Source organism: Phascolarctos cinereus, unplaced genomic scaffold (assembly GCF_003287225.1).
Source record: "Phascolarctos cinereus isolate Bilbo 61053 unplaced genomic scaffold, phaCin_HiC Scaffold_2;HRSCAF=192, whole genome shotgun sequence".
Lineage (NCBI taxonomy): Eukaryota > Metazoa > Chordata > Mammalia > Diprotodontia > Phascolarctidae > Phascolarctos > Phascolarctos cinereus.
The window spans coordinates 206,579,246-206,606,948 of NW_027555625.1; the positions used below are offsets into that span (position 1 = coordinate 206,579,246).

Genomic DNA, 27,703 nt, shown 5'->3' on the forward strand with positions numbered 1-27,703 from the left:
ATCCACATCTGTAATCTTATTGGAAGACCCATGAAACTAATCATGGGCTCCCTGATCAACTTTTGTTTTGTTTTGTTTTTTTCTTTTGCATCTAGTAGAATGTTGTTGTTTGTCACACAGTGAGATATATGTATTTTTAAAATTCTAAATAACCACGTAGCAGGGGGTGGGGATCATTTTCAAACTGATGTCCATTAACTCCCCCCCAAAAAAACCCCTAAAATTTTAAAACCTCAATTTTACTTTGTATTAGAGGAAACAGTTTTCAGTTTAATAACATAAAATTATTCTATTAGGGTAAATAAATAAAATTTACACTTGTTCTAATAAAGCAAACATTTAAAATTTACATTACATTTCCATACTTTATCGAGTTAAAGACATCAGGAAAGGCAAACAGAAGAACATGGGGAGAATGACAGAAAGGAAGGTAGTTGAAAAGACTGATAAAGTCAAAAAATTGCGAGAGGATTTCATTCTACCAAGAGGTGGTACAAGAAGGGGAAAAAACAAATTCAAAAGTGATGAATGACAACACCAAAATAGATAGTAAGAGAAGCTGGGGGTATACAAGTGACTTTTAGAGTGCACAATCAGGCCCTCACATAGCATGTCCCTTGGTGCCTGTTGGAAAGGTGGACTACTAAATGGACTATGGCATCAGACCCAGGGTGATATTTCCTACAGTACCCAAGACATACCTACAAAGGAAGCAATAGCCCTAAGGAACACTGGTCAATAGAAAAAAGCATTGGCTTTGGAGTCAGAGAACCTGGATTGGAATCATTTACGAACTGTGTGACCTTGGACAAAGTTACTTCTCTCTGGATCTTCTCCCAAGTTCTTCGACTCAAGATCCAGCATGTTATTACCCTGGGCAAGTCACTTCCCCTTTCTAATTCAGTTTCCCCTCTGAAATGGTTGCTAAAATCCCTTCCAGTCTTGACTTCACGTAAGACCAAAACAGACCCTAAATTAGATGGAAAACACCCCTGACTTTGGAGTCAAAGAACCTGGGTTGAAATCCTGACTAATCCCAAGTAGATTACTTAACCTCTCTGGGTCTCAATTTGTTCATCTTTTAAATGAGGGAGTTGGGCTAGAGGACTGCTAAAACCCTTTCAGCTTAAGCTACGTAATTAACGGTAGCTCTTTCTCTTTCTTCTCCTCCGCAAGGCTTGGGTATCCTTGCCACCCTCTCCGAGGTTTGCAATCAGAGCGGGAGGGTGACCTGATACGCGCATCGGGGTCTTTTTCCCTACAGAAATGGCCCCTGGAACTCAAGGGAAGCGAAGGAGGACCTGGCGAAGGTGCGAGCCCGGGCGCACACAGGTGCTGGAGAAGGACCAGGTGTCAAGGGGACCCAGCCCCATGTGCGCAGCGAGGCAAGGCGCTCAAACCAGACTCTGCTCAGCAGCACCTGCGAACAAGACTGACAACTAGAACCTCGCTTCCACTATGCAGTCTGCGCAAGCGCATCAAAGACTTCAGAGAAGGCCTCTCGCACTGGTACCCACCCCCACCCCGCCCTGGAGACCACCGGCGCGGGAGGGTGACGTAAGCAGGAGCGACGCGGACAGAGTTTCTCTCCAAGCTTTCGCGTGTAGTTTAAGGGAGAAGCTGGTGGAGGCGCCATGGCGGCCACGTCTAAACCCAAGCTGTCAAAGAATCTGATGCGGATGAAGGTACGAGACGTCGCAGCGGGAGATAGTTCGGGGTCCCCGAGGGAGGCTGAGGCTGCAGGAGCGGAGAGGGGCGAGGCCCCGAGGCTAGTCTCGAGGCCGCGGTCTGGGGTGGGAGGAAAACTGGGGCCAGACCATGGAGGGCTTTGAATGCCAGACTTAGAGGGCTGGACTTTATTGTCCGAGCGATAGAAAAAAAGCCTTTGAAGGTCACGTGGTCAGAAATTCCAGAAATGAACGTTCAGAGGCTATCAGGGCCACTTCCATGTCACTCTGTGATGACTTTGTATATATTTCCTGTTTACTTACACCTCTAGAATTTTTTTCTTTTGCATCTAGTAGAATGTAAGCTTCTTGAGAGCAGAGGCCTTTTTTTTTTTTGGGTTAGCCAGTCAATAAAATATTTATTAAGCGCCTATTAAGTCAGGCACTGAGCTAAGGTCCTAGGGTTAAAGATATAAATATAGATATAGATATATATACATATATATATGTATGTATAATATCCCTGCCCTCAAGAACCTCACTGTCTAATGGAAGACACAACACTCAAAACAACTATGCACAAATGCTATATAGAGGATAAATTGAAAATAATAGAGGAAAGACACTAAAATCAAGGGGGATTGACTTCCTGTAGTAGAAGGTGGGATTTCAGCTGGGACTTGAGGGAAGTTAGAAAAGCCAGGAAGCAGAGATTAGGTGGGAAAGAATTTCATTTTTTCTTTTTATCCCCAGTAGCACCCAGAACAGTGCCTAGCACATAGTAGACTTATAAAAGATTGTGGAATAGATGAGTGAATGAAGATTCAAACTGAATTGGAGGAGGAAAGGCTGGAAGAAGAGAGAACTGCTAAGAAATTTAAAGAAAAAAAAAGAATCCAGACAAGAAGTGAATTAAAGTTGATGCTGAGGTTTAGTAACAAAGAAAACTGGAGATATCATTGACAAAAAGAGATGGATGTGAATGGAGAATGGTAGCGGTAGATGAATCTTGTTTTTAAGTTTGAGGTGCTTGCAAAGACATTTGACTATTAGAGATTTTCCAAAGATGTTAGGAAATGGTCAGGAAATTCATGAGAAAAAAATTGAGGTTGAAGATAGAAATTAGGGGATCAGCACCAAGGTAATAATTGTTTACTTTTGAAATCCACGACAGAGTTTTAATTTGTCTAAGGAGTAATTTGTAACCATTAGAGGCTCCAGAGAGAAAGGAAGAGAATTCTAGGCCTTTTTGTTTATCTCTCCTCACTCATTGTATCTCTCACCTGTCTTTGTGTCTTTTTTTTATTCCCTCTTTTCATTTGGCCATAAAATGGAATTGAATATTTTAAAGTGTATTATATTTATTATCAAATCAGCTTTTAATAACCTTGTATACATCCATCTCAGTCTTATAAGTAATCATGATCTCCAAGTGCATTGATGATAGCCTTGATGAAAATGTGTAAAGAAAACAGACAAGTTTTTTAAATTTTTCTATAGAAATCCATATCTACAACCACTCAATTGACCAAAAGGTGTAGAAAAGACAAATTCCTCTTCACAAAGACTCTCCTTCATTAAGGAATCTCTCCTGTATATTTTAAGATCATATAAGATTCCTTAGTATATGCAATCACAGAGATAATTATTCAGTGATCTTCTGATTATTGTCAAGTGAGACATAAAACTAGTTGAAATTGGAGATTCTCTATAGATGATGAGATTTTTCAGATACTTCCATTTTCAGGTGATACACTGGTTGCATTGAGCCCCAGAACCTTAAGAACCTCATGATTAGTTAAAAGAGGTGGGACTATCAGTTTATTCAGGAAAATACAAATGAATGTCAAGTGCCTATTGTCCAGACCATAATATGAATAGTTGGATGCCTATCTATTGACATCAGTACTTATATTTGCCATAGGCATTGCAGATGGGCAATGAATTGATCCCAGAAGTGAATAGGAAGAGTGGGGTGGATTATACTCAAGATTTTTTGCAGTGCTTTTATGATTCTGAACTCCTAGACACACACTTATCTTTTAACATTAGTCTTCTCCCATCAAAACTCTATGTTTGCAAATCTTATAATATTATCTCCATGGAATCAGAGTTGCAGTTAATACAAAGGGGAGTGGATAGACACAAGTTAAGTGAAAATGGCATAACTCATTTTCTTGCACTTCCCTTTATTGCACTACTCAGATATTGCATTTTTTATAAATTGGAAGTTTGTGGCAACCCTGCATCGAACAAGTCACTTGGTGCCATTTTTCCAACAGCATGTGTTCACATCATGTCTCTGTATCACATTTTGGAAATTCTTTCAATATTTCAAACTTTGTTATTTTAATATATGTTATGGTGATCAGTAATCTTTTTTTCTTTTTTAAAAATTTATTTGTTTTTAGTTTTCAGCAATCACTTCCATAAGCTTTTGAGTTTTAAATTTTCCTCCCCCCTCCCTCCCCAAAACAGTGCAATTTGATATGGTCTCTACATATACATTCCTATTAAACATATTTTCACATTAATCATGTTGTAAGGAAGAATTAGAGCCAATAGGAGGAACCACAAGAAAGAGGAAACAAAACAAAACAGAAGAAAAAAAGAGCAAATAGTATGCTTTGATCTGCATTCCAACTCCATAGTTCTTTCTCTGGATGTGAATAGCATTTTCCATCGTGAGACTTTTGGAGATGTCTTAAATCCCTGCATTGTTGAGAAGAGCTAAGTGTGTCAAAGTTAGTCATCGCACAACATGGCTGTTACTATGTACAATGTTCTCCTGGTTCTGCTCACTTCACTCAGCATCAGTCCATACAAATCTTTCCAGGTTTTTCAAAGCCTGCTTGCTCTTCATTTTTTATGCCACAGTAGTATTCCATTATATTCATATACCACAACTTTTTCAGCCATTCCCCAGTTGATGGTCATCCATTCAATTTCCAATTCTTTGCCATCACAGAAAGAGCTGCTATAAATATTTTTGTACATGTGGGTCCTTTTCCCATTTTTATGATCTCTTTGGCATACAGCCATAGAAGTGCTATTGCTGGGTGTGATCAGTAATCTTTGATGATAACTATTATAATTGTTTTGGGGTGCCACCAAACCACATGTAAGACAGTGAACTGAATTGATAAATATCACATGTGTGTTCTGACTGCTCCATTGACCAGCTGTTCCTTATCTTTGCCTCTCCTTGGGCCTCCCTATTCCCTGAATCACAATATTGAAATTAGGCCAATTAATAATCCTAAGTGTTCAAGGGAAAGGAAGAGTCAATCTATGTGGCAACCTTCACGGTTAACTTATTTTAAGAAATTGCCACAGCCACCCTAGCCTTCAGCAACCACCACCCCAGTCAGTTAGTAGCCATCAACATCAAGGCAAGACCCTCTGCAAGCAAAAAGATTACTACTTGCTGAAAGCTCAGGTTATGGTTAGCATTTTTTTTAGGAATGAAGTATTTTTTAATTAAGGTATATACATTGTTTTTTTAGACAAAATACTATTGCATACTTAATTGACTACAGTTTAGTGTAAACATAACTTTTATATGTACTGGGAAACCAAAAAATTCACATGACTTGCTTTGTTGGTGGTGATCTGGAACTGAACCTGCAGTATATCCAAGCTATGCTCATATTTCTAATAATGACCTCTGCTTAAAAGGAGTAAGGGATGTTATGCAGGAAATGTATGTATGATTGGAAAAGAGATGGACCAGTCATATAGTGATAAGAGACAATAGATGAACACCCAAGAAAAAGAACTCCAAATTGTTTAGCAAATTCTCTGAGTCAATAAGCATTTATTAAATATTTACTATGTGCCAACTGCTATGCTAAGGATAAGAACTTAAAGTCAAAAACAGTTCTCATCCTCAAGGAGCTCACATTCTAATGGGGGAGACAAGAAGCAAGTAACTGTGTACGTATTAGACATATACAATGTAACTGGAAAATTATCTCAGAAGGAGGAATGAAGTGGGGTGGGGGGAGGGCATGAATGTTGGATTTGAGTAGAAGCTTCCAGGTGTGTGGGAACTGAGGCATTGAAAATGAAGACTGAGAGCATTCTGTGCCTACCGGGATAACCAGTGCACGTGGAATGTCAGGTGTGAGGAACAGCAAGTAGGCCAGTGTAAATAGAACATGCAGTTTGTGGAGTGGGGTGCAGTGTAAAAAGACTCGAAAGATAAAATGTGGCCAGGCTGTAAATGGCTTTAAATGCCAGAGAGTAATGGAGTCCTGGAGCTTATTGAATACATGGGTATTGAGGGAGTCAGGGGAGGAACAAAGGTCGGACCTTTGTTTTAGGAAAATCCCTTTGGCATCTGAGTAGAGAATGGATTTGGAGTAGGGAGAAACTTGGGACAGGAAGATAAATTAGGAGGCTATTTCAGTCATCTAAGAATCACACAAAGATGACTTTCAGTCTCATACCAACTGAGGGAATAAAATCATGGATCCATGAAAGTATTAAAGTTAATTTAAGTTTAAAACTATCTTTAGCTCATTCCTTGACTGATCATATTGTTTTTTAATCCAGTTCATGCAAAGGGGGTTGGATGCGGAAACTAAGAAACAGCTAGAAGAGGAAGAAAAGAAAATAATCAGTGAAGAACACTGGTACTTGGATTTACCTGAACTTAAGGAGAAAGAGTAAGTTTATTGGAATTTGTATCTGTGATGTCTTATTTATCCAAAAGAAATTTTCTATAAATGAGAGTAAATTAAATGCAAATGAACTGCCTAGGAAGATTTGTTAATCTTTTGCTTTCTTCATTTTGATGCTATTTGCCGGGGGAAAAAATTTATGAGGTAGATATTCAGACTCGATTTTTTTCTTTAGTTAAGTCATCTCTGCCTGTTCCCTTGTGTCTACTAAGAACCTAAAATTGACTAGTTTTGCATTTTATTCTTGGCTTTTATTTACTACTCTTTATTGCAAATAATAAAGACATGGTATTCATATAAATATATTTCCCCCTTTAGGAGTTTCATAATAGAGGAGCAGAGCTTTATGCTTTGTGAAGATCTTTTGTATGGAAGAATGTCATTCAGAGGGTTTAATCCAGAAATCGAGGTATTTAATAGTTACTCCAAATCTGAGATTTTTCTAATTTAATCACTTCTACCAGTAATGGATTTTTTTTTTAAATAATTTATCCTTAATGGAAGATAACAGGTCTTAAAGTATATAGGATAGCATCTGGTCTTGTTGTCATTTGAAGATGGGACTTCATAATTCCACTCTTCTGTAAACATATCAGGATTTTGATTCAAATGATGTTATTTGTTCTGAAATTATTTTCTCATTGGTCTTTACAGATATATATCTCCCTTTTATGTACCTGAAGTTTCCCATTAAATTATTGTGTAAATTAAATTTAAATTCTTATGCATAGGATTAAAGGCAACCTATGACACATTCTTTTATCAATCCATAGAGTGGTTATTGCCAGAAGAGACATTAGAGGTCATCTGGCCAGTCCCCTTATTTTGCAGATGAGGTAAGTGAGGCCAGAGGTCTTTAAGGTCACACAATTTATAATTACCAGAGCCAGAATTGAAGCCAGCTTATCTAACTCAAATTTAGTGCTCTGTCTACTATATCATGCTTTAAACAAATAATCGTTACCTAATTTGTTTTGTTCATCTGGATTTTCATGAATCAGGTTTGTGGTAAAGTAAGTATATGCAGTAAAGATTTGTTCCCCTTTAGTTTGAGGAGTTTTAATGGTTTCATTTAATTCAGCAAATACTAACTGCCTACTATGTACTCCTGTCATGGGAAGGGAAGCAGTATAGAGATGAATTTGCCTCTCTTTCTGTCTTCAAGGAGTTTATAATTTGGCAAACTAACCAGTATGATAGAAGACAAGGAGCTAGGTAGAAAGGGAAGACAGAAAAAATGAGTTGGGAGAGAAACCCAATCATAAATAAAAACCATCTTAAAGAGATGGGTCCCAAAAACAGAAACCATAACCAGATGAAAGTTGGTAAGAAGCAGTCCTGAAAGGGAGGCAAGCAAAGATCAGATATCCCTAAGAAATGAAGAAGTTCCATCATATCCTGCTTGTGTAAAAGTCTGCAGAAGGCACCAGAAGACCCAGGGGTTATGATCGGGATGTTGGGAATCTTGGGCTAGCCCCTTGAGGGCCTTGGGTCTAGACTTGCAAGAAGCCCCATTAACAGGAGAACTTTGCTTCAAAGTATTCTATAAGTATTTTCCTAGGGTGAATTGGGAGGTGTCACCATCCAAATAGGCAAGAATCCATTTCCAGAGTGTCTCTGGAGTCTGGGGTCTGCCAAACTAGGTACATCAATCAAATACATGGCTCATCTTTGTGAAACATTTCAAATTTTATAAACTTTATTATAAAGTGAGACCACTTGTTTGTACATTCTTGTTTGATCCTCACAAAGTCCTGGGATTATCAACATTTTCCAGATGAATGAATACGTTCAGAGAAGTAATGTAATTTGACCTTCATTGTAGAGTTAAGAAAAGTCTTAAGCAGATTCTACCCTAGGTCTTTTCATTTTGTGCTCTATTCACTAAACTACATTATACAATCCTTCGACTTCTGGGCTACTGAGCTACTTAACTTTGGGTTTTGTCATGGCTCTGAGCCATATCTACTCATAACATAGCAAAGCTGCCATCAGTAGCATGATTACATGAAAATGCAGTAAAGATTCTGTGAACTGATACCACTTGGTGTGTGCCTCAATTTCAAACACACACAAGGATCTGCACATGTAAGCCCAAGTATTAGAAAACTAGATTGGGACAAGTTTCTATGCCCTTCTGATAAGAGTGAGACCCTAGGAAAAAGGTGAATATCAGGGTTTGTACTCCCCTTTCAGTCTCAGGGAAGGAAGGACCCCAAGAATTCCCATGTCCTAGATGGGATAGGACTAATCCACTCAGGACTGATTAAGAAATATTAATGTGCCATCATGACAACCTCTGAGTGAACAGTACAAAAGATTTTTCTGTAGTGGTCTCATACAAAAATCTTTTCTACCCATAATTCCTGTGTCATTGCCTCAATTAATCTGGAAAAAACTCTCCAAATTGTAGTTGCTAGAAAGTGATTTATCATTTCTGGCTTTTAAAAGGGGGCAGAGGGGCAGCTAGGTGGTACAGGGGATAGAGCACCAGCCCTGGAGTCAGGAGGACCTGATTTCAAATGTGGCCTCAGACACATAATACTCACTAGCTGTGTGACTCTGGGCAAGTCACTTAACCCCAATTGCCTCACTCAAGGTGGGGGGGGGGTGCAGAATGAGGGTAAATTCTGATATTTCATACATTGTCACATAACAGAAACAATTTACCTTCATGGATGGTGTAAGAGTTTCACTGCTCTCCAAGAAATACTAAAATATTATAGGAAGATTTACAATGTTTTGGGCAAATAATTAAGGACATGGGCAACTGTCCAAGAGAGAGGGCACAGATGGCTTATAATCAGTACTAATAGAATGACCACCCATACCAGTGAGATCACAAATCCACTAAAGTAAATTCTGTATCAGAAGGCTTTTGAAAACTATAGTGATTTTCATCTGTAAACATATTTATTTGTTTTAGTAGATGTATAGCTTGGGTAGGAGAAACAATTTAAAATGGAGAGGAAAAAAACAGAGAACAAAGAAGTTTTAGGATCTGGGTAGGAATTTGTACTAAATGGCCAACTCTTAAGGTGTTGTGGTCACTTTTATTTTATCTCTAAAATTCTATGATTCTTAACTAGAGGTACATCAAATGGAGATTTGAGAGTTTCACAGAATGTAGGTTTTCTACCTTTAGTCATAACATACCTATAATCTAGATTTTCTTTAGAAGCATATTGCAAAGTAATGGCTGTACTGAGTTGTTAGATTTCAGTTGCTGCTACATGGTTGTTTGTTTCACCAAACATCTTGCAGTAGTGTTTACAGATTCTGGCAATGTTTGTAACAGCAAGGAGACTGGAGGGGACAAGCATTTATTAACTGCCTTCTGTGTGCTAGGTGCTGTGCTTTATAAAATACTTACAAAAAAACGTACAAAATATCTTATTTCATCCTCACAACAACCCTGAGAGGTAGGTGCTTTTATAATCCCCACTTTATAGGTGAGGAGTCTGAGGCAAAGATTTGCCAAATGTCTACAGCTAAAAATTATCTGACACTGTATTGGAACTCAGGTCTTCTTGATTCCAGGCCTGGAGCCCTATCCACTGCACCACAGGTACCACAATACAACCTACATTTGTTCTGTGGTTCAGTCATCGATCCTCAAATACATTAGTAGCCAACAAATACAGTGGAAAGACCACTGGACTGGAAGTCAGGAGTCGCTAGGTCCTGCCTTTGCTCTGCTACTAACTGTGACCACTTAATTTCTTTGGGCCTAAGTTTTCTCGTCCTTGACATGAGGATGATCTCTAAGGCTCTTTTAGTTAAAGTACTATGAATCTGAATCTGAAAAGCTTTCAGGTAGATACATCGTAAGTAACTTTAAGTGGATTTTGAGAAAACCTGAAATTCAGGTAGAAGTTAAGGATCCTTGTGTTTTGAGAGGGAAAAATGGCATCATAAACCAAATGGACTTATTGTAGTAAAATTTGCAATCAGTACAAACCTCCTTGGCCATGTTTTATAGTAACACACAGTGATTTCATCTGCATAGGAAACTCTACGTGGGAAGCTGTTAACATTACAGACCACATTTAATCTAATAACTCAGGTAACCAGAAGATAGTTCCTTGAGGTACTTAGAGGGTGAGTGACTTTTCCAGTGACACATAGCCACTGAGTATCAGGTAGAATCTGAACCTAGGCCTTCTTGGACGCAAGCCCAATACTTTATAATTCCAGGCTTCCTTATTGTCCATTTTTTATCATTTAAAAAGTGTTATTGATGGTTTACAATGTCTTGATTTTTTTACAATTGCTGTGAGTGTGGTTTATAAGTAATAGAATAGCTAGGTGTCCAGAAGACTAAAATGTATTCAATAAGAGTAGTCTGGGGACAGTACTGCATAGATTGAACAGAAAAACAAACTGATTTAGGCATAGAGATTTATTCAAAATAAAATAATCTTCTTTAGAATATCTTTTTTTTTTGGGGGGGGCCTAGGCAATGGGGTTAAGTGACTTGCCCAGGGTCACACAGCTAGTAAGTGTCAAGTGTTTGGTCTGAGGTCAGATTTGAACTCAGGTCCTCCTGACTCCAGGGCCTGTGCTGTAGCCACTACACCACCTAGCTGCCCCCTAGAATATCTTTCAAACAACTTTTTGACCAAATTTTATCACTTAAAACCAGGGAGAAGTTATTTCTTATCCCAGCAAAAATCTCAGCATTAAACAGGTGACCAAAGTAGAATGTATTTCTTATAAATAAAATCTAACCTTCTGTGTCCTCTCTGATAATCTCCATTACTTCACTAAAGGGCTTTTTTTTTTTAAGCACTGATTTCCTGAACATTCATGGGACAGTATTTTCCTTTGGTTGGACTCAAAGTGCTTACTATTACTAGCCCAGCAATAGTCCAAAACTGACCCTGGAATCCCAGTAGCCAGAGGTTGTACAAAGAAATAGTGTGTGATAGTGACAAGAGTTACATATTCATAGTCAGAAAACCTGGGTTTCACTTTTAACTATGTTGTTATTACATATGTGGGCTTCAGCAAGTAATTTCACCCTTCCTTTTCCACATAATTGCAGAGGAGCAGAAGAGATTATATGCTCTCTTACATCCCTTCCCAACTCTACAGGCTATAACTTTTATTTTTTAAGCTTCTTGTGAAAAGAAAAGGCACTGGCCTAGAAATCATAAGTCCTGCATTCCCTAGCCCATCTGTGCTATTAACTGCAATCTTAACATATGTAGACCTCTGTTGCCCCACTAATTCAAACTTGCTTAGTAAAATCAGGGGATTAGACTAGATAATTTCTAAGGTCCTTCCTAATTGTTAATAATTTGTGATTCTACGATTTCCTTAGTTTGCACAGTGTGTAGTATGTAGATTGAAATTGTCTTCTGCATACCCAGGACTCTTGCTGGGATCAAAGAACATGTGAGTCATGATGAAGTTACTTAACTGCATTTGGAATTGCAGAGTCCCTAACACACACATTTTACGTGCTTTAACAATCATAGATACTGTCATCTTCAGAACTGGCGCTAAACCAGTTTCATGCGATTGGAGTTGATCACTCTGTCCCGTTCTAATTCCCCCACATCTACCAAACCAGAGAACCCAATCTATGTATAGTTTGTATGTCTCAAGCAGCCACTGACCTTCCTATTAAAACCATGTATGGCTATCCAAACTACAATTTGAAAATGTTTCCTTTGAGGTAGGCTTGATTTTGCTTTGTGATATTAAGTAATTTACTTTATTCTTACTTACTGATGATAAGAAAGGAGCTAAGGCAATCACATGATCCTTAAAAATAAGGAGAAAATCCTTGCCTATGTTTGTTAATTTCTAGTAGCATGACATATTTAGGACCTATTATTTTGGCTTGGGTTTTTTGTTTGTTTTTTGTTTTTTGTTTTCTAAGAACTGTTAGGTAGCAGAGTGCTAGAAGTTGACATTTACTCTAATCCTTTAAAAGTTAAGAAAAGTAGTTTGCAACTTGATTTCTCTCCTGCATTTTCCTGCTCTCCTCACTCTCCTTTTTTGCCAGGAAGGAAGCAGTCCTGCATAAAGCCAGAGCTGGACCAGCTCTAATGCTCTGTTTCTTTTTAAGAAATTAATGGTCCAAATGAATGCCAAACACAAAGAGGAAGATGTTGAAGATGTAACAATGGAGGTTGATGTGTCTGATGAAGAAATGGCCAGAAGGTGACTAGCCTATGCTTTGTGAAAGCCTTATAAAAAGGGTACCATGTGTACTCCAGCTTACACTGGTGTTTCTACCAGTAGTTCTCCCTCAAAGTTGGGAGATTGAGGGGAAGGGGAGCAGGAGCGGAACGGGATGATGACACTGAGAATGCATTATTTGAGTCAGCATTCTTTTTTAATCCTAGCCTTAAGTTGTTCACCCAGGGTGGCCAGTCCTAGTACTTCTTTATTTGTTTTTGTTTTTGCTAGGCAATGGGTTTAAGTGACTTGCCCAGGGTCACACAGCCAGTAAGTGTTATGTGTCTGAGGCCGGATTTGAACTCAGGTCCTCCTGAATCCAGGGCCGGTGCTCTATCCACTGCACCACCTAGCTGCCCCAGTCCTAGTGCTTCTTGATAACATGGTGATTAAAACATAGCTCATTCCTTTAGTTTAATAGGAAAATATAAAAAGTAGCATAGTGATTTCCTGACATGAATTTAAATATTTTGTCCTAGGTTTGCACAGTTCAGCTGACTCCAAGTCTCCACTGCATGTTCTAAGCTTCTCCTAGTAGTGGTTTTGATTGTGCTCAATAGTTTTGTGTTACAAATACCACTTGGGATTATTGACAAACCTTAATTCACACTCCTTATAATGGAAACTGAATTTGCGATTATAATTTCTTTGTAGGTATGAAAGTTTGGTGGGCACAATTGGAAAGAAGTTTGCTAAAAAGAGAGATCGAGCACAGTATGATGAAGATGAAAATGGTAACATAAAACCAGTTAAAGCTAAGAAGACATTTTTAAAGCCTCAGGAGTAGATTAAGCAAAATATGCAGGAAGATCTCTGGTACATTTTGAGACTATTTTTAATTAGAGTTGGTTGTGTAATTAGTGATGTTATTATACTTATTTGTAAAGAAATTTGTAAGTTTTGAAACATATGCTGTTCCAGAAACAGATGTGTGATGGATGTTATACATCCTTGGCCAAGGGGTTGTCGTTGACCATGGGGTCTTCAGCCTTGATCTGTTAAACTTAATAGGCAGTTATTCCCTAAAGCATTTGAGTTGAGAGAATGATTGTTTCCTCTGCCTGATCATTTATTTCAAAATCTCGGATATAAAATGACAGTACCATTTAAATTGCTCTTGGTATGTTTATGTTTTATTTTAAAATATTAATTAAGACAAGCCAATAAATTCATTTGGGGATAGGGAAATTTTATAGCACAGGTCTTTTATAGGGAATTCATTTATGTGTACATATGGACAGGATGGAAATGTTATCGTGAATCGTGATAACTCTCATTCTGCAAAATATTTACTTGCTGTCAGGTGAAATTACTGCTTCTGGCATTCTGCATATTTATCTCGATGAATGTTTGTAGCTCCTAAATATGGAGAAGTATATCCTGAAATAAATTTTTTTTTCTTTCATGTGCTTATTGGTTTTTTCAGTCAGCAAATTAAACCTTACTATGTACAGTCTATTGTACTAGACCAAAGGGAACACAAAAATGATTAAGAGCAAGTCCTTGTCTTCCAGTTGTTTACAATCTAGTAGGGGAAATAAAATATGAACACAGATAAATACAGTTTTAAATTATAATAAAGTATATAAGTGATATATAGTACAATGAGATCTGTTTGGGAAGCACTTCCAGTTGGGGAAGTAATTTATACATTCAGGCAATTATATTTCAGTTTGGTAATTTAATATCAAATAAGGAATCTTTAAAGTTCCTTGTAATTTTCTCACTTGGTGCTATTATGAGAAACAATTGAGATGATGTATATAAAGGTTCTTCAGTAGAAGGTGGCAGAAGTAGTAGTAGCATAGTTGGATGCGAGGTGGTAACACAAGTTTATATTGTGGTTGGCAAAATATTTTTCATCGCAACAACCTTATGAGGTAGATTGTCCAAGTGTTGTCCCCATTTTACACAAGAGGAAACTTGAAATTTAGAGACAGAAAGTGATTTGGCTCTGGTTACTTAGTTCGTGTCAGGAGCTGGAATGCCTAGTCTTGTTTTCTAACAGTGCTACCACAGAGGGGTAAATCCTTTATGAGTAACATTCAAAGGCAGCTACAGCTGCTTAACTGAAGCAGCCTAGGACAGTGGCAAATCAGTACAGTATACATTTATTAGGCATCCACTGTGCTAGCAAAAACACTGGATTTGCAGTCAGGAAGAAGACCTGGGTTGCAGTGGCACCTCCAACACTGTGTGACCCTGGACAAGTACCATAATCCCTTGGAGCCTCATATTCCTCATCTGTCTGGATCTGTGATTCCTCACAGATGACTAGTTCCTCATCTGCAAAATGAAATTAATCCTCCCTGTAGTAGCTACCTCACAGAATTGTTGTGAGCATTAAATGAGATAACCAAACATTTATTAAGCACCTACTACTCAGCATTGTAGATACAAAGACCAAAGTGAAAGAGTCCCTGTCCTCAAAAAGCTTATATCCTACTGGGGAGACAATATGCGCATGTGCAGACATATACAAAATGGATGTAAGGTGACTCTGCATAGGAGAGTACTAGCATCTGGGGTTCATGTAGCAGGTAGCACTTTAACTGAGTCTTAGGAATTCCAAGAGGCAAAAGAGAAACAGGGAGTGTGTTCCAGGATTGGAGGATTCTCCATGGAAAGGCATGAAGAATGGAGACAGAATTGGTCAAAAAACATTTAAGTGCCTACTGTCTGTCAATCACTGTACTACATGCTGGGGTTACAAAGAAAGGAAAAAAACACTCCCTGCCTCTCAAGGAGGTCACAATCTAATGAGAAAGACAACATGTGAGCAGCTATGTAAAAACAAGATAAATACAGAACAAAGTGAAGATAATCCAGAGAGGGAAGGCACTAGCATCTTGTAGAAGACAGTTTTAGCTTGAACGTGAAAGAATCAAGGGAGGTGAGGAGATGGAGATGAAGAGGAAAAGCATTCCAGGCATGGGGACAACCAGCGAAAATGCCTAGAGTAGGGAGGCCAGTTTGTCTAGACTGTAGAGTACGAGCAAGGGGGTAGTATGGAATAAACATGGAAAGGGAGAGGGGCAGGGTTTGAGGCACATTCTAAAGGGCTTTAAATGCCAAACAGGTAAGTTGACATTTTATCCCAGAGGTACAGAGCTACCAGAGTTATTAAGTAGAGGAGTGACGTGGTCAGACCTAGGCTGTAGGAAAATCATTTTGACAGCTGAGTAGAGGATGGACTGCAGTGTTGAGAGACTTGAGGAAGGAAAACCATTTAGAAGACATATTAGAAAAGTCCAAGTAAGAAGTAATGAGGACCTAAGAGTAGGAGCTATGTGGATAGAGAGAAAGGAACTAATATGAGAGACGTGTAGGGGTAGATATGAAGATCTGACAAATAAGTGGATGGGTGAGCTAAACAATGGTGAGTCAAGACTGTCAATAATACTGCAAATCCGGGTGACTGGAAGGATGGTGTAAGTGAAGCACTTGTCAATGAATGGTTTATAGTGCTTTCCACGTACTCTCATTTGATTCTCACAACAACCCTATAATATAGGTGCCACTGGCTCAGACTATTCCAATCTAGCCACTGCTCAGATTCCTTAAGAACCTAGTCAATAGCTCACAAATGTTCAGATTTCTTAAGAGTCTGGCCACTATGGCAGATCCTTAATGAACCTTGCCTTTGGCTGAAAGAAGGCTTGGGTCGAAATCTTTCGGGCAGTACCCATGTGTCATGATTTTGGGGGTCCAGCACCCCTAAACCTCTAGACCTCACCAATTTGATTTTGAAAATAATTTTTAAGCTCTTCCAGAAATTCTTGTTGGACTTATTCCTAAATAATTTTCCCCCTTTGAGGATTTGTTTGAAAACGTTGGGAGAATTTGGATGAGTACTTCCTTTGTCCACAATCTTGGCTCTTCCCCTTGAAGTCCCTAATTGTCATTCTCAGAGAAACATAATTTATGTAAAATATTTATTGCAAAATATATGTGTGTGTGTATGTGTGTGTGTGTATGTGTGTGTGCTATTATCTTCTCCATGTTATAGATTAGGAAACTGAGCCCAAGAAGTAAAGTAACACCCAGATGTAATTACAAAGTGTCTGAGGCAGGTTTCAAACTCAGACTCCAAGTTCAACACTACAGTATCACAGGCTGCCTCCCAACTAAAAGTCTGATTCAAGTCAGCCACAGACAAAAAGTGATGGGAGAGATTGTAGACTGATGAAATAACTTGGCCCCCCTGAAATTCTTCACAGGATTAGCTATCAGATCATGTGTAGCTGTGGAAAAAGAGCCCTAGGGTGTGGAACACATCCCCAACACACCTTCCACTAACCTAAGAGTCCTTGGATTAAAAAGCTCTCAAAAAAAACCACTCCTCAAATATATGAATTATTCACCACTCTGTATTAGTGCTACAGTCAGCTCAACACGAACTATTGAACTGTTTAATCTGAGACAGGAAGGACTAATTTTGGAGCCCAGGTTATTTTTTTACATGTTGAGATGGCAGGTGAGTAAATATGATCTAACAGAGGACAACACAATGATTATCATAAAATGGAACAAACAGTTCGAGATTTACTGGGACTTGGAATGCCTAGGTCTTTTACCCTGGCTTTGCTATGACTCAGATATGTGAACTAGGATAGTTTCTTCATCTTAGGTTGAGGTCAAAGCTCTGTAGAAGAGCTACCTATGTTTTCTTCAGTGTTACCCATGGCCTCCTCATAGCCAAATGTCAAGAGCACTGGATTTGAAGTCAGTTGAAATCCCAACCCTGCTACTTTTCTCCCTTTTTCCAACTGCCTGACGAACATCTCTACTTGAATGTCCAGCTGGCACTGCCTCTCCTGACTGGACAGTGACCTCACCCCTTCAGAGGTTCAAAAGTAGAATGGGCTACCTGAAGAGGTGGTGGTTACCCCATCCTCAGAAGTCTTCAAGCAGAGATTGAACTACTGTCAGAGATGTTATAATAGAGATTCTTTTCATGTATGGGTTGGGCTAGATGGCCAGTGAGATTCCTTCTGACTCCCAAATTATATGATTCTCCTGTCCATCTAAATTTCAGGAATTAATAATAAAAGGCTCTGATATTCCAGGGACTAAAATTTTCCCAATGCACTTTTGGTAGTGAGGTTTCTGAAACCTCAATGCCAATCTAGTAGGCAGTTTTGCCTAACTGTTTTGGGGAAATTGTTTTGCGGAAGTCAAGGTGGGGAAGCTTTTTTTTAGGTTTTTTTTAGTTGTTTTTTTTTGTGAAGTGTTTTTAAACCTCAAAATATAACATACAAAATTTATCAGTAAAATAATGTGTTGAAAACTTCACTGTCATGGTGCATCTATTTCCTAACCCCAATTGCTACTCTATAGATTTTCCCTTACTAAATGGTAAAAAATCTGTCACCATGCTTTGGGACAAGCTTTTTCTCAAGGCAGATATTGAATATATCCTTCAGGATCTTCTCAATATCTTCATACTCCAGAATCTTAAACTCCACCAAATCCATGTTTTCCTTGTAATTGAATCTTCTGTGACTAAGAGTCCAGCCAACTAAACAGTAAATTCCATCTACTGTCTGCAGAGAACAGAAAGACTTGCTTGTAAACACAGACTTAGGAGAAGTCTGAAGGTAGATATTTGCAGATTCAAATTCTTCTATTGTTCGTGGCTGGAGAGTAAAAGAGTAGATATGACGGAATTCATTTTTTTCCAAGAGATCGGAGTTTTGAAATTCTGGGTTTGGAATGAATTGTTTCCGTCTTAGTTGGTCCAGTACCAGATTCCATTATCTTCTTTCAAGCGGAAGATGCAAGGAGTCTGAGGTTGGTCCTTTCCAGAAACCAGTTCCATTGGCTGCCATATTTGATGAGACCTGCCAAACGCACCATCCACTATATAGGCCTTCTCACCTATTGTGACCTTTAGGAGCAGGTGAATCATAGTGCTATACTGCCTCTTTATGGTATTGTAAACATATCCCCCTAAAATTGTAGTGTCATAGCCCATTGTGGTCAAGACCCAAAAGAGAAGGTGATTGACTTCTAGACACCACCCACCCCTCTTCCTCCTCACAATCTTGTCATACACAGCCTCTAAGCTCAGTGATATGGGTATTCCACAGTGAATGTCCAAGTTCTCAAAAGGCACAGCTTGGACATGATGCAGCATCACTTCAATTAAAGTCTCCAAGTCCGACTTCTCACCGGAATGGTTATAGCCAATCCTTGCAAAGTATTCTCTGATGTCCATGTTCCCTGTAACAAAGCAGTATAGTTTCACTTGATGGTAGAATACTAGGAGAGTAGTGTGTATGAAACAAGGATAGCACCAGGTGGTGGAGACTTTGATAGCCAGTCTAAGAAATCTGAGCTCTACTCAGTATACAATAAGTAGCCACTAATAGACTTTGGGCAGAGAAATGAGAGGATCAGTTTATGCATGAAGAAGCTTAGTTTGGCATCACTGTGAAATATGGATTAGATTGAGGAGGGGGGGAGGGCAGTGGAGAGACAACTTTAGCTACTGTAGAAACCTAAATGTGTGGTAGTAGGGTTCCATGTTACTATGGTGGTAATAGAGGTGAGGCCATTCATAATTTCCATTGATGCCAATGCTTTTCCCTCTATGATTACCTCCAATCTATACTGAACATAACTAGTCTATACATAGTTGTTTGTATGATATCTCTTCCATTATCCTTGAGAGCAGGGACAGGGTTTTTTGGTTTGGTTTGGTCTGGTTTCCTTTCTTTATATCCCCAGGGCTTAGAACATTGCCTGGCACAGGAAAGGTGCTTATTAATAAATATTGGTTGACTTCACTTGACATGGTGGATGAAAGAGATATTGAAAAGGTAGAATTGCCAGGACTTGGTAACTAACTAGAGAAGCCAAGGAGACTTCTCCTTGAGAAGTCAAGGAAAAAGAGAACAGTCAGACATGGGAGACTGGTGGAATGCTGCTGCCATTAACAAAAGGTGAAGCCTTTGGACATTTTGACTTTGAAGAATCTTTGAGATATCTAAAGATAGAGGTCCAGAAGACAGTTGGAGGTGCTGGTCTTGAGCTTGAGAGAGAGAGTACAGGGCCAGAGGATGTAGACTTAGTAGATATTTCTGTAAAATTAGTAGTTGCAACTGTGGAAGTGAACGAGATTGTCAAATCTTAAGACAAAAGAAAAGAGGCTTAAGGATAGAGGCTTGGGGAACACTCACTTTAAGGGAAGAGTTTGAGAAGTTAGTAAAGGAGACAGAAAAGAAGCAATTATAAAAGAGGAGACCCAAGAATTTGGTCTCTAAGACAAAGGTTCTTAACCTCAGGGTCCATGGAACCCCAAGAGGTCCATGGATATATTTCAGAGAGTCCATGAACTTGGACAGGAAAAATATCTTGATAACTGCATTTCAATATGATTGTTTTCCTTTGTAAGCATATGGATGTTATTTTAAGCATTTAAAATGTTACTTGGAGAAGCAGATTGCCAAAGGGATCCATGACACAAAAAAAGTTAAGAACTCTGACTCTAAGCAAAAGGATGAAAGAATATCCCATAGGATATCAGGGTAGTTAATAGTGTCAAATGCTGTAGAGTTCAAGAGGGATGAGGGCTGAAACAAAGGTTGGCAAGCAGGTTGTTGGCAATCATTGGCAAAGTAGTTTCAGTGGAATTGGGAGAGGGAGAAGTCAGATTTCAAGGGGAAAGAGTGAGTTGGAGAGAAAGAGACATTGGGCCTAAACAGTTATGGATATAGATGGCTTTTTTCTAAATTTTAATCACAAAAGGTAGAAAAAAATCTAGCATTTGAATATGGGAAAGGAATCAATGTAAATCTCAACCCCAAAAGACTGGCATTTTATTTTGGCCATAACGTCTCCTAAGTACTGGTGATTAAAGCATGGAAGGACTTCAATCTTCTTTGGCAGAGGGCATATCCACAGTGATAAACTCAAATCTTGTTAAGTACTGAAGTAACTATGGTACTATTTATAACTAAATCATTTTCTTTTTGTTGTAGACAAGTTATAATTGAGTGGAACATCCTAAGATCATAGATTTGAATTTCAGTTGATTTTCAGTCATATCTGATTCTTTGTGACCCCATTTGGAGTTTTCTTGGCAAAGATACTGGAGTGGTTTGCCATTTCCTTCTCCATCTCATTTTATAGTTGAGGAAACTGAGACAAACAGTGTTAAGGGACTTGCCCAGGGTCACATAGCGAATAAGTATCTGAGGCTAGATTTGAACCCATGAAGATGAATCTTCCTGACTTCACAGCCAGCACTTTATCCACTGCACCACCAATCACAGATTTAGAACAAACCTTAATGGCCCTTCATTTTACCCAGTTTTTGCTCAAGGTCACACTATGGCAGGGCCAGGATTCAAGCCCAGGTCCAGGTATGGGATTCAAACCAGGTGCTGACCTAAATCCAGCATTTTCCACTCTTCCAAACTGCATATATGATAAATTTCTGTGACCTCAGATGGGGAAAAAAATTACCTATTTATTTTCACTGAATTCTAACTGAAATTTAGATGTTCCTTCAAGTATGAATGTAGGCAACAAAACATGATTCTAAAAGGGGATCCATAAACTTCACCAGACTACCAAAAGGTATGGCACAATAAAAGTTAAGAACACCTGGACTAGGGATAACATGGGTTAGACCAGTTGAGAACACAACCAAAGTACCACGTACTCATAGGTTCTTAATCTAGGGTCCATTATATTCTAAATATATTTCAATATAATTGATTTCCTTTGTGACCCTATGTATTTTATTTTACGTGCTTGAAAACATTACTCTGAGAAAGGGGGTCATAGACTTCACCAGACAGCTGAAGGAGTCCACATCCTAAAGAAGGGTAAGAATCCCTGATCTACGTCATGAGTGGGCACTCTCTGAACAGCCTTGTAAACTAATAACTAAAGCTGGTATGGGTGAAATCTCCCGAAGACTCCTGGGAAACACCATCTCACTTGGATGCCAAGAGCACAGTCGGCCTAATAGTGGCAACTGATGTCCAGGGTGTTCTGGGTCTGATCTCGACCCAGGCTTCGCTTTGAGACAGAAGGAAAAGCTCTGAAAAAGTCTAGTGACTTAAAGAGAAAGTTGCAACTTCAGGGAGAGTTGATGAAAAGAACACTTACCAGCAAAGAGGAACTTCCTGTGGGCAGGAGCTGGGGGATGGGGCAGCCTTCAGTTCCTGTACTAAAAGCAGCCCGTGGGGGTGAGAAGTGGTGAGTTGCAGCACTTACACCAGGTAAGCCAGGCAAGGGCTGACCAGGGCTTCTTCCCAGCCTGAATTAGCAGATCTTCAGACACTTACTGGCTTCCAGACACAGCTCTGAAGCGTGTTATTGTTGAGCTTCACCCTCCTTCCCTGTTCTCCTGCCCGAGGCTATGGACTCTTGGTCCTCATTGGCTATGGAGTCTACTTATTTCTAGGGCGTTTCCTTCCACACCCTGAGGTTTCTGGGACATGTAGTTTTGGGCTTTCACTCACCTCTCTCAGTTTACATCTCTATTCAATCATGCCCAGCCAGTACCTGTTCATTGGTTGGTCTGTCCTACAAGAGGCAGAGAATTATGACCCCAGCTCCTTCCCCCAAGAAGTAACCATCTTGTGGAGGCGGTGAGGCTTACACACACACAGAGCAAGTAGGGATTACAAAACAGCACAAAATCAAGAAACCAAATTGTGATGATGATCATGAAATCATTCATTTAGAGCTGGATGGAACCTTAGATGCCACCTAGGCCAACCCCCTCGTTTTACAGATAAGGACCAGAAAGTTTAAGCAACTTTTGCCCCATCATACACAAGGTAAAAAGTTACAGTCAAGTTCTGAACTCAGGTCACCTACCTCCAAATCCCATGTGTATCTTTTTTTTTTTTTCCTTTGGCTAGGCAATGGGGTTAAGTGACTTGCCCAGGGTCACACAGCTAGTAAGTGTTATGTGTCTGAGGCCGGATTTGAACTCAGGCCCTTCTGAATTCAGGGCTGGTGCTCTATCCACTGCATCACCTAGCTGCCCCCCCACGTGTATCTTTCTACTGCCTGTTTTGGTTCCGCTCTAAAATTTTACATCTCCCTCTTCTCACAACTGTTTCTGTGGGTTAAATAGATAAGAAGAATAAAGTACAGTGAGAGAAAAGAACTGGAAGAAATTAGTATGGGCAGAAGAATGTTGCATGGAAGAGATTGTACTTGCTAGGTCCAGAACCCCAAGATTCTTTGGAAAAATCTGTTTCCAATGAACTCTCAGTAATCCAGACATAAATAAAAAATGAACCACAGATCAGATCTGACTGGAAAGGAAAGGAAGGAAGAAAGAGTATCACTGAGCTAGTGAATGAGTTAGGAGGCAGCTAGGTAGCTCAGTAGATAGAATGCTGGGCCTGGAGTCAGGAAGACCTGAGCTCCAAAGGGGCTTCAGACGCTTACTTGCTGTGTAACTCTGGGAAAGTCACTTAATCTCTGTTTGCTTTAATGCGCTGGAGAAGGAAATGGCAAGTCATTCTAGTATCTTTGCCAAGAAAACTCCATGACCATGGATGGGGTCAGGAAAGTCGGAGTGACTGAACTACAAGTGAATTAGTTGGTGAATGAATTAAAAAGTGACTTAAGCAATTATTATGCACTAGGCATTGCGTTGCTTTTGCACTAAGCAAATGAGGCAATACATTATAATAAGAAAAAACAGCACAAAAATGGAAGCTAAAGGGGAAAAGTGGGAAAGAGGGGAGGGTGCCAATGCAGGGGTTTGGTGAAATGGTAAGAAAAATGGGCCAGGCTAGATTGGGAGTAAATTTGCCAACTAGAGCTCAGGGTCCCAAGGGCAGGAGTTCTGATGGGAGTAGAAGAAGGCCAAAGTGCAAGTAGCATGGCTTGGATTTGGCAGAGTGTTGTTTTTGTTGTTATTTTGTTGTCATTTTTCAGTCGTGTTTTACTCTTTATGACCCCATTTGGGGTTTTCTTGCCTGAGGTCACACAGCCAATAAGTTTCTTGAGACCAGATTTGAACTCACAAAGATGGCTGACTCCAGGTCCACGCACTCTATCCACTGTGCCACCTTGCTGCCCCTAAGGTATGTACCAATCAATAATCAAAAGCATGTATTGCCTACTATGTGCCAGGCAACCAAAGAGTTGACAAGCACGTAGTAAGCACTTACTATAAGGCAATCATTGCTAAGTACTGAGCATACTAAAATACAAAAAAAAAAGTCCTGTCTTCAAGGAGCTTACATTCTAGTGAACGAAAAAAACATTCCTAACATAGCCCCCTCCTACGTTCTGACCTTCTTGCTGATCTTCGCACAAGATATTCCATCTCCTGCCTGGGCCTTTTCATAGGATATCTTCATCCTCATCTCTACCTCCTAGCATCTCTGGCTTCCTTCAAGTACCAGCTAAAATCCTACTTTTTTTTTTTCAGCCAAAGACAAGGTTTGTTAAAGATCAGCCATACAGGCCAGACTCTTAAGAAATCTGAATATTAGTGAGCAATTTCTAGATTTTAAGAGTCTGAGCCTTTGGCTAGGTTCTTAAGGAAACTGAGCACTGGCTGGATTTTAAGAATCTCAGCATTTGGCTAGATTTTAAGAATCTGAGCACCTTAATGGAGACAAAATGGACCTTATATACAGAAAGACTGTGGGAGGGATCTAGAAATGGCCAAGTACTTTGGGGTGACTGGAACACCAGGAAGCTGGACCGCATGGCCAAGGGAGAATGGAGCCTGGATAGGATTAAGAGTGGGAAGTGGCGAGAGGCCATGGTGGGGTAATAGACAATGGAGGGCTAGCCTAGGTTAAGGGTAACAGAGAACTGGGAGATTGGGCATAGCGATGATGAAAGGCCAATTGATAGGATTATAACTTCAGGCCAAGGCCAGAGATTTGGCCGTGTGGGCAAGTCCAGGGTTTTTCTATTGGGGGGGGGTGAGGATCAAGATCCCAAAGACATGGCCTTTTCCTTTTAGAGGTTCAGATCTCATCCCTATCATTCTACCCTCAAACAAATGGGACCCAGATTCTTTTGGGATAAGGGGCGAAGGTCTTGGCTTCTGAAATTGCTTCCTGCCGGCAAAGGGAGTAGAGCTGTCCCTGTTTCGAGGTTGGTCCCAAAGAGGAGGTTGACTGGAACAGAGCACAGGCTGCATCCAGGGGGTGATGGGGGGACACTGGCTGGTACCCTCTGTTTGCTAGCAACTGTAGGTGAATGGCCTATAGTCTGGAAGACACAAATCTGACAGAAAAGACTGCAGGGCCCAGATATAGGGAGAAGTAAAAGTGTAAGAGCCTCATTAAAATCACTTACATTTGACCTGCAGGATTATCTGATCTCTTTACTTTTTCAAAAGTTTAAGTAACGCTTTTGCAGGTAGACGTTTTCTCCCTCGGGTTCAATAGTTACACAAATGAATTTGCCAGAGACTGATTTTCACTTCAATTATCACTGAATTCTCCTCCCCAAACAAAACTGAAGATGTTTCCAATTTAATTTCAATTGTTTGGGGGTACTGAATGACTACACATTCAAGTCAAAACAGCAAGATTTCTCACACTTGCGTTGATCTTTTACTGACCGCTTGCTCTGACTATAGAAATTTGCTATGAAAGGATGAAGCAGGGACTAGATTTAGAGCCCAAACATTTCAGGATAAAACATCCTTAGCTCTGCTTGAATTCAGATTATTCAGTTTTCCAATCATGCAGTATCAAATCCACCTCATAGCCAGACTCAGAAATAGCCAGGTGGGTAAATATTCCTTTTCAAAGGAACATAATGGGGAAACCGAGCCAGGAGGATCACGTCTTAGACTAAGGCTAAAATTGTCCTCTCAGCTTTTCCCGATGCTAGTTTCCCACCAGTATCACATTCTCTCTGAGTAGCTTGTGGCCTTTCCCTCAGGGATGGTGGATTATTAATTATCGATGGATTATTATGATCCATCAGACAACTCTTACTCCCCAACTTCCAGCTGTGACTTCATCACCTAATCCTGGCACCCCTCTGCCAATCTCAGCTGTCTTCCTATTTTAAGTTTGCCTGATTTTTTCTTTTTCTGTTCACTTTCCCCCTTTCCCTAGCCTGACTTCTTGATACCAAATTCAATTCTACCAAAATGGCATCCTGTCCTGCCCTAAGTTAAGAAAACCCAAGGCTTATAAAACAAACTGTTATATCACTTATCTATGCTGGACGCTCACTGGAAATTTAGTCATATCCTAATTGGTATAGTATGTATAACCTGAGCCCCGAAGTCCCATACCTGCATGAGGGGCAGGGCAGAACTGGTGAAAGTGATAGAAGAGAGAATCTGTATTTCTTCTGGCATTCCTTTCTTAGAGGGGGAAGATCCACAATATCAACCTTTCTTCAGATTGCTGAAAGGAGAGAAAGACTCTGGGAAGAAGGTAAAATGACAAGAACTGGCTGTCTCTATCATGTCACTATCCACATCTTGCTATACTGAGACTTTAGGTAATTTTCCCTTCAGGTGAGCTCTCATTGAACTGAAATATCTCACTGTCAATGGGAGAGCTCCTTCAATCTGTATTGTCTGATATATATTCTCATATGTGATCTTCCTTGATTTCTGTTTTGATATCTACTTAGATAAATGGATTCTTTGCTATTTGCTATGTGTATTCATTATGGAACTAATATTTGGTGGAAAAGGAGTCAAGCCTTGAATATAAAGCTTGGGGCCTCTCTTTCTACCACACTAATGAATAGTAATCAGGACTGCAGCTTGAAATCTTATACTTTTCCTAGACTAACAACATTTAAGGTTGCAGGTAGACATAATTCTAGTCTAGTAAGCCCTCTTTCTAAGAAGAGCAGAGTGGCCAGCCTCTGGCCCAACTTCTTGCTTCCTGTCCTGGCAGGAATTAAAGTCTCCCTTGGAGAAGAATAGAGCTGAGGGTAGTGGGGGTGAGATTCTAGAAGCATTTCTCCTTGCCTCTTTACGAGCCACTTTGAGACAGCCACATTACATGTGGGTGTTTTGTCTCACAGATTAAACTATAACCTCCTGAAAGGCAAGATTGGTGTCTAATAAATTTTTTTATTCTTCACAGAACCTGCTGTAGGATCATGTATGCAGTGAATGATCAGGAAATAGATACTGAATAAATAAAATTAGTGAGAAGATTGTTTATATTATGCATGGATTCTTCATTTTGCCAAAGGAGTCCTTCAAGGCAGTCTGGGGACATTTTAATTGGATTTAGTATACATCTGCCTAAGGTAAGATTCACCTGCCTTGTAATAGTAGTATCAAAGTGTGATAATACCTCCAATAACCAGTCCTCTGAGAGTGAAACTACCATTATAATTATGCCAACCTCTGCCCCACTGACAGTGGAGAGAGATCCCTATGAAATGGGTTTTGAGGACATTACTCTCAGAAATATTTCTTGCTCTGTTCTGTTTATCTTTTTTTTTTTCTGGTTTGGCAATGGGGTTAAGTGACTTGCCCAGAGTGACACAGCTAGTGAATGTTATGTGTCTGAGGCCGGACTTGAACGCAGGTCCTCTTGACTTCAGGGCTGGTGCTCTACTGTACCACCTAGCTGCCCCTGTTCTGTTTATCTTGATAAAAGCAAAACTTAGATTTTTTTTTTTGAAGTCTTTAGAGGTTCCCTCCCTGTGTGCTAGGATAATTTTACCTCTGGTAATAAAGTTGATAACCACATGCTAACATAGTTATCTACTTTGTTACTTAAATTGCTACTCTATAGGCGTTTCCTGAAACTGAATGTGTTTTTTTTTTATTGTAATATTTTGGAATAAGTCTCTTCAATGAGACATTGAATTTATCCCTTACGGATTTCTCTATATTTTCATCCTTTACAATCTTAAATTCTACTAAGCTATTTTTGTTGTAAACCTTGTATCAGGGGCTTCCTCCTAACACGAAAGGCCCAGGTGATTTTGGTGTGCCTTTCATATGTAGAAAGTAAATCCTCCGAGGTCTGTTTTATTTGCACCCCTAGATGGCACTTGTAAATGTTAATGTATGGCACTAACCCTAAGAATGGTCATCTGTTCCTCTCACAAACATGCAGGCTCTCAAGGCATCAAACATATAAATGAGTTTATTTTCACTAGAAGTAATACAAAAAGGGCCCACATATAAGCCAATCAAAAGATGCCTTTTTTCCATTCTGG

At 39.6% G+C, this 27,703-nt stretch overlaps 2 protein-coding genes across 2 annotated transcripts; one reads left to right on the top strand and one right to left on the bottom strand.

The window, feature by feature from the left end:
* Positions 1 to 1,534: 1,534 nt before the first annotated feature.
* Positions 1,535 to 13,949, top strand: MPHOSPH6 (M-phase phosphoprotein 6). The gene is made up of 5 exons (XM_020992699.1): positions 1,535 to 1,685; positions 6,225 to 6,337; positions 6,671 to 6,761; positions 12,432 to 12,526; positions 13,199 to 13,949. The coding sequence occupies exons 1-5, from the start codon at positions 1,635 to 1,637 to the stop codon at positions 13,329 to 13,331; spliced, it is 483 nt and encodes a 160-aa protein (XP_020848358.1). The 5' UTR covers positions 1,535 to 1,634; the 3' UTR covers positions 13,332 to 13,949.
* A 2,947-nt stretch (positions 13,950 to 16,896) lies between these two features.
* Positions 16,897 to 21,941, bottom strand: LOC110212707 (arylamine N-acetyltransferase 1-like). The gene is given in 3 exon segments (XM_020992715.2): positions 16,897 to 18,287; positions 18,290 to 18,769; positions 21,668 to 21,941. Coding segments are annotated over 2 exon segments (867 nt in total). The 5' UTR covers positions 18,765 to 18,769; positions 21,668 to 21,941; the 3' UTR covers positions 16,897 to 17,895.
* Positions 21,942 to 27,703: the final 5,762 nt, after the last annotated feature.